Source organism: Balearica regulorum, chromosome 1 (genome assembly GCF_011004875.1).
Source record: "Balearica regulorum gibbericeps isolate bBalReg1 chromosome 1, bBalReg1.pri, whole genome shotgun sequence".
In the NCBI taxonomy this organism is placed as follows: Eukaryota; Metazoa; Chordata; class Aves; order Gruiformes; family Gruidae; genus Balearica; species Balearica regulorum.
In genome coordinates, this window is record NC_046184.1 from 58,061,669 (window position 1) to 58,070,422 (window position 8,754).

General features: G+C 51.1%; 1 protein-coding gene across 5 annotated transcripts; it reads right to left on the bottom strand.

Annotated features, from left to right (window-relative positions):
* Nucleotides 1-400: 400 nt before the first annotated feature.
* Nucleotides 401-8,528, bottom strand: KCTD17 (potassium channel tetramerization domain containing 17). Of its 5 annotated transcripts, none has more exons than XM_075753207.1 (7): nt 7,893-8,528; nt 6,794-6,902; nt 4,912-5,003; nt 3,899-3,994; nt 3,399-3,524; nt 2,064-2,200; nt 401-1,139 (listed from the first exon to the last, which is right to left on the bottom strand). In XM_075753207.1, the coding sequence occupies exons 1-7, from the start codon at nt 8,103-8,105 to the stop codon at nt 1,118-1,120; spliced, it is 795 nt and encodes a 264-aa protein (XP_075609322.1). In that variant the 5' UTR covers nt 8,106-8,528; the 3' UTR covers nt 401-1,117. The 5 variants fall into 5 exon arrangements, with proteins under 5 accessions (XP_075609322.1, XP_075609313.1, XP_075609341.1 ...); XM_075753198.1 differs by having other exon boundaries at nt 2,137-2,200; nt 7,893-8,527; XM_075753226.1 differs by having other exon boundaries at nt 2,064-2,136; nt 7,893-8,525.
* Nucleotides 8,529-8,754: the final 226 nt, after the last annotated feature.

The following is an 8,754-nucleotide window of genomic DNA, read 5'->3' on the forward strand; positions in this document are numbered from 1 at the left end:
TGGCTCTAGTTTGCCTTACTCTGTTAAAAATTATCTTGGGGCTTGTATCTTTTTGACCAAATTCCAGTCCTGGCACTGGTAAAAGTTTCCACACCCCTGCCCTCCCTCTCAGCTGTGTCCCAGGCACAGTGGGGTCAACAAGCTGGCTAGATAGGTGGTCCTCACTTATTGTTATGACTTAGGGGTGCAGGTACCAGTAACCAAGCCTGGTCTGTAGCCCAGCTGCCCGCAGTGGGGATGCAGCACAGACCCAGTGGGAAGTACCTCCAGCCCCCCCAGAAGACAGGCATAGCACAAGCAGCTTCTGGTGGCTCCAGAATGAAACCAAACTCCCCTTCTCCAGCTCCCAGCTCCTTCTACCAGCCCCAAATTTCTGCCACTTGAAATGAGAGACAGCAAGGAGGAACAGACTGTGAATTTTATTCAGGAGTTACAACCTGGTGTCCTCAGACAGAGCAGTGAAGCAAACACCCCGCTCCCCGAGGCTGGGATCTCCTCATGCTTGCAGACATGACATCAGGTGCCAGCGTGTTCCCGGTACCCGGGCAGCATGCCTGTCTCCTCCTCACCCTGCCCACACAGGGCTGCTCTGGCTGACAGGGAAGGAGACACCAAGGAACGTGACATCCAGCACAGGGACACCCCGCGAGCAGTGGAGGTGTCCCAGAAAAGGGCAGTGGCTCTGTATTTTCCCTCTGGCCACAAGCCCAGACCAGCTACCTGCAAGAGCGAAAGGGCCAGGGCTGGTCCTACAGCAGCTGCCACCACCTCGGGGACCCAGTCGCATCCAGGGTGTTCAGGGACCGCAGTGGCTGATCACTGATGTCCCCAGCAGGGGCCACTGTGACATTAAGGAAAGCCAGCTTGCTAGGCATGGCGGGGGGGCCGCGGGCTCCAGCCCCTACAGCAGCCCAGGGGCTCCTTGGAGCATCTGCCCTCCTCCAGGGCTGAGGCTCAAGCCTCCGAGGTGAATTTGTAAAAAAAGAATGGCTGCATGTGAAGAGTGAAGGGGGCTGGGGAGTGTCACTGTAGGGCACGGGGCATACACTGCAGTACATAATAATAAAGATATAAACCAGAAATTAAAAGGCTGGAGTGGAGTGTCGGGATCACATCCTCAGACCTCTGGCTTGTAACAGCTAGAGAAGGAGAGACACAGAGAGAAACAAAATGAACAGCAGGAAAAAAAAGTGATGGAGCATGGAGGGGAGAGTGAGAAACAGGAAAAGGGAAATGATAGAGGAAATGAGAACAGAAGAAAAATAAAGATTTGAGGAGTGAGAGTGGGAGAATAGAGAAAAAGGAAGAAAAAGTCTGCGTGATTAACATACACTGACTTGTAAGAGCACAACGGTCAGGTCCCACAGCCATGGACAAGGAGGGTCTCGAACAGAGGGAGAGAGAAATGTCAGCCAGCTAACAAGTGCCCTCTGCCAGGACGGAGGGTGGCACTGAGCAACTGTGGTTTAACAAGAGACAGTTTTCCAGTATGAGAGAAATCCTCCTTCTAAAGCTTTCTGTACTGAGCCCCACGCACCCTGGCCGAGCAGCCTCCCTGACCAGCAGGCAGAGCACAGCGGCTCATTTTGCACACAGCTGCAAGAACATCTGGAGCGGGGACTAGCCACTTCCGTTCTGCCTTCGCCACCCTCTCTCACTTCGCCTCACCCTGGCAGAGGCGGTGGGGGGAAAGCCCAGGGAAGCGAGAGCAGGGAGGGGAAAAAATCACAGGCTGCCTTCTGCAAACCGCTCTCGGGCTGGCAGGCAAAGGAGCTGCGGCCGGCAGTCTGGAGAAGCGATCTGGCATGCGTGTCAGGCAGACACGTGGCAGACTTCCCCCCTTCCCCGTGCCACTGCTGCCTGCTTTGCATTCATTTCCACCCCTCTTCATTTCTCCCAGCTGCGCTCTCCTTTCTGCTGCCAGAGCCTCTGATCCGGAGCAGTAGGGCCTGCTTGGCAGGTAAAGGCACATATAGGATGAGAATTGGAAAAACCACCTAAGGACTGAGTCAACCTCCCCTCCCTCCCCTTCCCTCCCCAAGCTCTACAAACCGGGGCCATACCCACAAGAGGGAAGTGAGTCACTCATGCAGTGCTCAGGCTGGCGAGAGCCGAGAGTGCGGACAGGTAACGTACCTGCAGAGGAGGAAAAGTGAGGAGCAGAGAGAGACAGGGCCCCAGGCAGGGACTGCTCTGAGCCCTGGGGGGAGCAAAGAGAGCAGAGGGAAGGATGCTGGAGGCTGGGGAGTGGAGTGGGGTGGGAGGCAGGTGACAGTGCAGGACGGACATGGAGGGGAGCAGGATGGAGGGTCCAGAGGCAGAAAGAGTTTAGTGCAATCCCGAATAGACAGACAGTCTGCAAATAAAAATATAACCATAAATAAACCGAACAGTTTAAAATATAAAGCAGCAGCCACAGTAACAGCTCTCCCCTGTGAGCTTTATCTCCAGAGAGACTCCTGGAGAGGACTTCCCCCACACCCCACACCTGCCCTAGTCCTTCCCTGCTGCTAGCTGTGAGCTCTCACCAGAAAGGTGGACGGGTCTATGCTTGGGGGGTTATTTTTATCTTTTTCCTCAAGGATTTGCTGCACCTTTCTCCTCTGCTTCTGCTTCTGCCTCCTCCTCCACCTCCTGCTCTTCCTCCTCCAGGTCCTCCTCTGTGCTCTGTGGCCCAGCATGCAGGACAAAGGGAAGAAAGAGTGGAGATACTTGCAAGATGACCCATGGCAGTTCTTTCTGACACACAAGGGAATAAAGCAATGGTCACGACGCCAGAATAAAAAGGGACCTTCCCCCATGGCCAAGACAGCTCTGGGTCAGGGAGCAAAGAGACTTGTCTTCCTCTGGAGCATCAGGTCAGGGCTATCTAACCCATTTACAAGTGCTGCGATCCCACTGCCCAACAACAGCCATCAGTCGCTAGTGCTCCTTTCTGTATCCTAGGTGTCTACAGGATGTCATGCACTGCCACACATTTCTGTCCTTCCCTCAAAAAGGAAAGCAGATGATCTCCTGCCCTTTAGGCTGGGACTTAGCAAAAGGAAGGAGAACGCTGCAAAACCTTCAGGGAAATCACACCATAGCAGCAGAGTGACACACACAGCATGGTCATGAGAAGGCATGAGGGGGATGTTAGAGGAGCATAAGAAAGTGGCAGGGTCACTTGCTGAAGCCATTTGCCACACACAGCTGGACACCACCAGTCTCAATACACCCACTCCTCCTTTTGGGCAACAGGTGTAATGCCATGGTGCTGAACACCAGGACAAGCCCCTGTGTTTCACCACTGAGGTGCAGCCCCCAAAGTCACAGTGGAGAGAGGAAAGAAAGAGGGAGCAAACGAGCAAAGGGTCTCATAGGCAACAGGAGAAGGGCCATAGCAAAGTCAATCTCACCTTGGCTTTGTGGCTGGGCTCAGAGCTCAGGCCACTTGGGGAGTTGTACAACTCTTTGGAGACCACACACAGGAACTCTGTCTGATCCTCATTCCCATAGTTATAGGATGAGCCAATGTTGACAAGCTAGAAAAGACGAGAGCAAGAATCACAAGCACATGTTACTGCAAACATCTACTCCACCTGGGGAGCAAGGCAGAAAGCCCACCATGTAGCAGGGAGTTCAATCCATACCCCCAATAGAAAGGCCTCATAACTAAACTGAGGAGGCAGCACAGAGAACCAAGAGAGGAGTCAGCCGGGATGCAAAACAGCTTAACCTCACACAGCATCCTCTACAGCTCTAGAGAAGGGGCAAGAGAGAGCCAGTGTGATAGCACCATCAACAACTGACCCAGCATTCTCAGAGAGGGAAGGTGCCTTGCCTGTGGACTGTATGGTATCCATAATCTTCTTCCCAAAAAACAGCTCCTGCCCAGCCTCCTCTACCTTCTCCATACCTGCTCAAAGCGCCATCCATCCGACATAGTGGAAACCATCTGAGTGAGCTCCTCTTCCTGGCACTGTAGCACACGGTAGACATGCTTAGGAGGCACCTGACAACAAAATTGCAGAGCATGTTGACAACGGTCAAATGCTAAAGGCTGTTGCCCTCCAGCAGAAGGAAGTAGTAGTACCCCTCCTTGACAGACCTGTCCTCTTCCCCATGTCCCAGCCTAAAGGGGAGTGGAAACCACAACCCAACTTTCTACTATGCTGTCATGGGGAGCAAGAACAGTATCTCTTCTGGAGAGCTTCCTGCATTGTCCCCAGAAAATACTGGGCTCTTTTGATGGGGAGTTTGCATTTGTTATTACAAAGTCATTTATGCAAATGCAACAAATGCTGATGGGGTTGTGCAAGTGCAAAGTGACTGTGTTGCTGGAGGCTTACAACCTGAGGCAGACACGATGAAAAGTGAGATGTCAGCCAGCACTCCCAGAGACAGATTTTAAAAGGTTATTGGCCAAGACAAGGTGTGATTGTGCTACAGGACTGATTCCTCGTGCCTCAATTTCTGCATTTAACTCTTCCACAGACATGTCTTCACCTGTTCCCACTATGTTTCTATACAGGTATCCCCATGTGATTATACTTCCAGGACTCCCCACACCAGAGCCCTCCTCCCCATGCCTCCGCTCTCCTCACAAACATCCTTCCATATCCCATAGCAACCTGGTGGCTTCTTCCAAAAGCTAGAGGAGATGATTTGCTTTCAGGGGCTACATCCAGCATTACTTCTGGGGATGCAAAATAAGCCTATAACTTGTTTATTGTAACTAAAATGGTGGTAGCCTGTCTCCTGCAAGATTTTGCTATGCAGACATTAGCACGTAAATTCTAATTAGTTGCTTCTTTCCATTCCTTGCTGCTTCTCCCAAGAGTGCTCTCCCTCTAGACTCTAGAGTCTCCCTTTCCACACTCCCTCCTTTGCCCACCCCACTCCATCTTTCCTTGCCATTTCTCTCCATACCTGAGTTACTGTGTAGTCCTTCTCCTCCAGTCGATCCTTGATTATTCGGATTAAAGGACCAATGTTATAGAACTCAGCTTCTTCTAGGACCCCTGAGACAGACAGAAGGACCACAAAGACAGAAGGTTAACAGCCCATCTTTGGTTTTTGACTTGCAAAAGATCAATTCTGAGCTTCCCAAGGTCCATAGCGAGAAATGACACTCCAGCCTCACTTTTTAACAGGTTTCTGTTGCTTGAAACTCTTAGTGCAGAGAATTGAACCCTGGCTCTCTGCATTGCATTCCTAATGCTCATCCCAATTTCCTTATGCTGCCTGCTACTACAGAAACAGGTGCCACCAGTGAAGGCTTCTGCTGAGGACCGCTAAGACCTTTCACAGATTACTGCCCAAGGAGAATAAATGTTGGCTCCAGCCTCTCTCAATGGTCACCAGTTCTCACCTTGTCCAGGCCCTCTTTGGAAGCCAGAGAACCACAAGTATTTCTGATCTTGTCACCAAAAGACCCTAAAAAAATCCCAACTTTCCTCCTGGGCCAGTTGGAGTTGCACCCACCTTGCAGCCCCATATGACTTCAGATGATCTTTGGCTCTCTCCTCTGTGCTTCACCTCAAAGCAGGTAAACAGAGAAGTGTTTTGGTTTTTTCCTCAATGATGTCTGCATCCATCACACACACACCCCATCCCCCCCCAGACTCAGCTGTCTGCTAACAGGCCTTCAGGGGAAGGGAGGTGGGTTCCCAGAGGGTGCGGGAGGGGAGGGAGGCTAGGAACGAACACTCACATGTCCCCAGGGCAGTACACAGACAATGCAGGTGGGAGGATTGATCCTTCACTACCTGACACACTCAGACCCCTTCAGAGTCCCTCATTCAGCCACGAATTGTCTAACGGGTTAGCTTTATGTCAGCCTGAGTGTCTGCAGCAGGAACAAAAGGCAATGTTAAACTGTGAACAGGACTCCTGTTTATGCTTCAGATATGATGTTAAAACCTGTGGATGAACTCTGTCTGACCTCAGGATTACACCTGTAAACACCTCAGAGTCCTGTTTTTTCCAATTTTGTACCATTGCTTAAATATGTTTTTGGAATTATAATTCATAAGACAATCCTGAAGAAAACTTTCCTTGCATTAGGTAAAAATATGTAAGAGAGAGAGGCAAGAAGACTAATGAACATGCAGAAACGGTGCTTGGCTAGGGCTGGACAGCACAGCCTGTCTTTGGAATTGGCTGCTTGTTAGAATCTAGCATCCAAAAATTATGAGGCATTAGGAATTATTAGGCTGGTAAAATCGTGATGATGTTACTGAGTTCTCCTGTTGGACCTCCTGTCAACCTCAAATGAAGGATTGGTTTGTCCGGCTTGCTCCACTGGAATTGCTGCAGTCCACAACCCATCAGAGCACTAGTAGCATACGTTACATATCACTGATTAATGATGGTCTTTATTACAGTCAGTAGAAGAGATGAAGTTGGTCTTGTTTGGTCTTCTGGGTTTTCATTCCTCATTAGAACCACTCAGTCATTAACAGAAAACTCAATCACTAAGCCTGGTTAAAAGCAGATAAGGAACAAGTAATAAAATGGTTTATTGAGACTGAGAGATCTTGCCTACTTCTATCTCAGTGACACCTCTGCTGAACTAACAGTCATGAAGCCACAACACATGCAGGATGCCTTCCCCACCTACTCCAAACCCGCTTAGTGAAGGAAACATCAGTACGCTTTCCAAGAGCTGCACACAGGGATAGCCCTTTCAAATTCCCCCGCACCAGCCTCCAGAAGGAGAATGAGACACAACAAGGTCAATAACAAGTCCTACTGTGTCCTGGCTACAGCAGCAATGTTAAGTGGGAAGCTTCTGAGCTCCAAGACTCACCCTCTTCAGCCATATCTTTATCCAGGACCAGCTTCCCATGACGAAGGAAGTTCAGGATAGGTCCAAAGTAAGTGGGGTCCCGGTCTATTAGGTATGCACCAGTCTCATCCTAGCAACAGACAATGAGGATAAAAACCCCATGGGAAAGGTATCACCTATCTACAAATGCTCCAGACTAGAAGAAAATACAAACCCAAGCAAAAACGTTCACTATTTCTAAGAATCCTTGGAAACCAGGGGCCTTGCCCATGGTTCAGCTTCTCCATGGTACCATCACTTACACAGTGCACATAGCAAAGTTCTCCAGTGGAAAAACATGCCACTGCCACACTTTTGTGAGATGATCCAAAGGATGAGGATCAACTAAAGGATCCCAAAGCACACACATGCATAGGCAGTTACAGAGGACAACAGCCAGCCAGCACGCAAGGGGGATATCTTGACCTGTACGCACAGGTGAGGTGCAGAGCAAGCTTTTTGCAAAGTTCACCACAGCACCACAGAATTTTGGGGGAAAAAAGACAGATTTTTTGAAGTTGTGGCTGAACTCTTTCTACAGGCTTTACCCCCGTGGCAAATGGAACCAACCTCAGTAATTTACACTCCTGAGATGGACTACAGAGAGGCCCTAGCCAAGTCAGTCCAGCTTGGATTTTAACTCCTGTATTGTTATGCTCAGCATGCCTGTCTCGGCATGGACCAACGCAGCTGAGAAAGCAAAAAAAAAAAAAAGGTCTCAGGCTCCTTCTGCAACTGTGTGTACAGACCTGGTGTGAGAGAGCAGAGAGACCCTTTACAGGGGACAAGGCTAAGTCAGGCAGATACAGCTCGGAGGTAGACCCAGGGGATGTGAGGGGATAGGTGGGTAGGTGGGAGAGCAGGGGCGGGGAGGGTGGCCTCTCTTTTCCCTGTGCCAGGCTACAACACAGCAAGGTGGGATCTGGCAAGGGGAAATCCTTCCCAGGAGAGGGGGGGGAGAAAGAGACAGTTTTCACTCAGTTACTCCTGCAGCTGTCGGGGCCTGGCTCCATCCCTGCATCTCTCCAGCCCTCCCCATGCTCGGTGGGGCACGGCGCGGGAGGCAACCCAGCTGCCTTACCCGGTCCGACTGCAGCTCCTCGCCCTGGCACAAGCGACACAGGAAAGATTTCTGCTCCCGACACAGGGTCTGCCTGGTGGTGAGGAAGACGGTGCCCCCCACATTAAGCCTCACCCACTTAGCCTGGGTGCCAGCGGGTGGTGGGATGTCCCAGGTGCAGCATAGCCCCACGGTATCCTGCATCTCCTCCCCGCCCTCCATCCTCATCCTCATCCCCCCCTCCCCCAGCGTGCAGGGATGGCCGCAGGTGCTGCCTGCTGGGGAATGCCGGGATCTGTAGTTTATCTGCCTCTCCCTCCGCAGCAGCTTTGTTTTCCAGGGGCCAGGGTCCTCTCTGTGACCACCAAGGGTGTCCTGGCGGGAGGAAGGATGCTCTGTGCTGGAGGATATTGCTGCAGCTATTAGGGTTGGGCAAAACCACAGCTCCACAGCACTGATGCTCCCTGGCTTTTTCCCTGTTCCTGTTTCCACTAACCATGGACCATGGACCGGCCAGCATTTCAGAGTTGCAGGGTGTTATGCAAAAATTGTCGGCATTTATTTCCATAGACATCCTCTCTGAATCATTAAAAGGTTCTGGGAACTGTAGTTTGCAGGGACATGCACAAAAGGGTGCTGGGAACTGTAGTTTTCCCAGCCCACTGTCCCTGCAATGAGGATGCTTCAATGAAGGGGGCTGCACTGTCCTAGATGACCCCAGCTCTGCAGCTGGTAGTCTGCCTTCTTCCAGTCCTGGTTCTTGCCTGCAAGCTTCCTCGGAGTCAGGAAGAACAACTTGCTCCCTGGCAGTCAGCAGATTAAGCCCATCAGCGCTATACTCCACAGCTTTCCCTTCAGGACATCCATTACCACCAGCTCACAG

What these genes read in the sequence shown, in the direction of transcription:
- KCTD17 (XM_075753198.1), bottom strand. Translation starts at nt 8,105, where the DNA reads ATGAGGATGAGGATGGAGGGCGGGGAGGAGATGCAGGATACCGTGGGG. An exon ending in TAAAGATATGGCTGAAGAGG is followed by an intron (nt 5,004 to 6,793) that starts GTGAGTCTTGGA and finishes TGTCTGTCTCAG; the next exon opens with GGGTCCTAGAAGAAGCTGAG. An exon ending in AGCCCAGCCACAAAGCCAAG is followed by an intron (nt 2,201 to 3,398) that starts GTGAGATTGACT and finishes TGCTCCCCCCAG; the next exon opens with GGCTCAGAGCAGTCCCTGCC.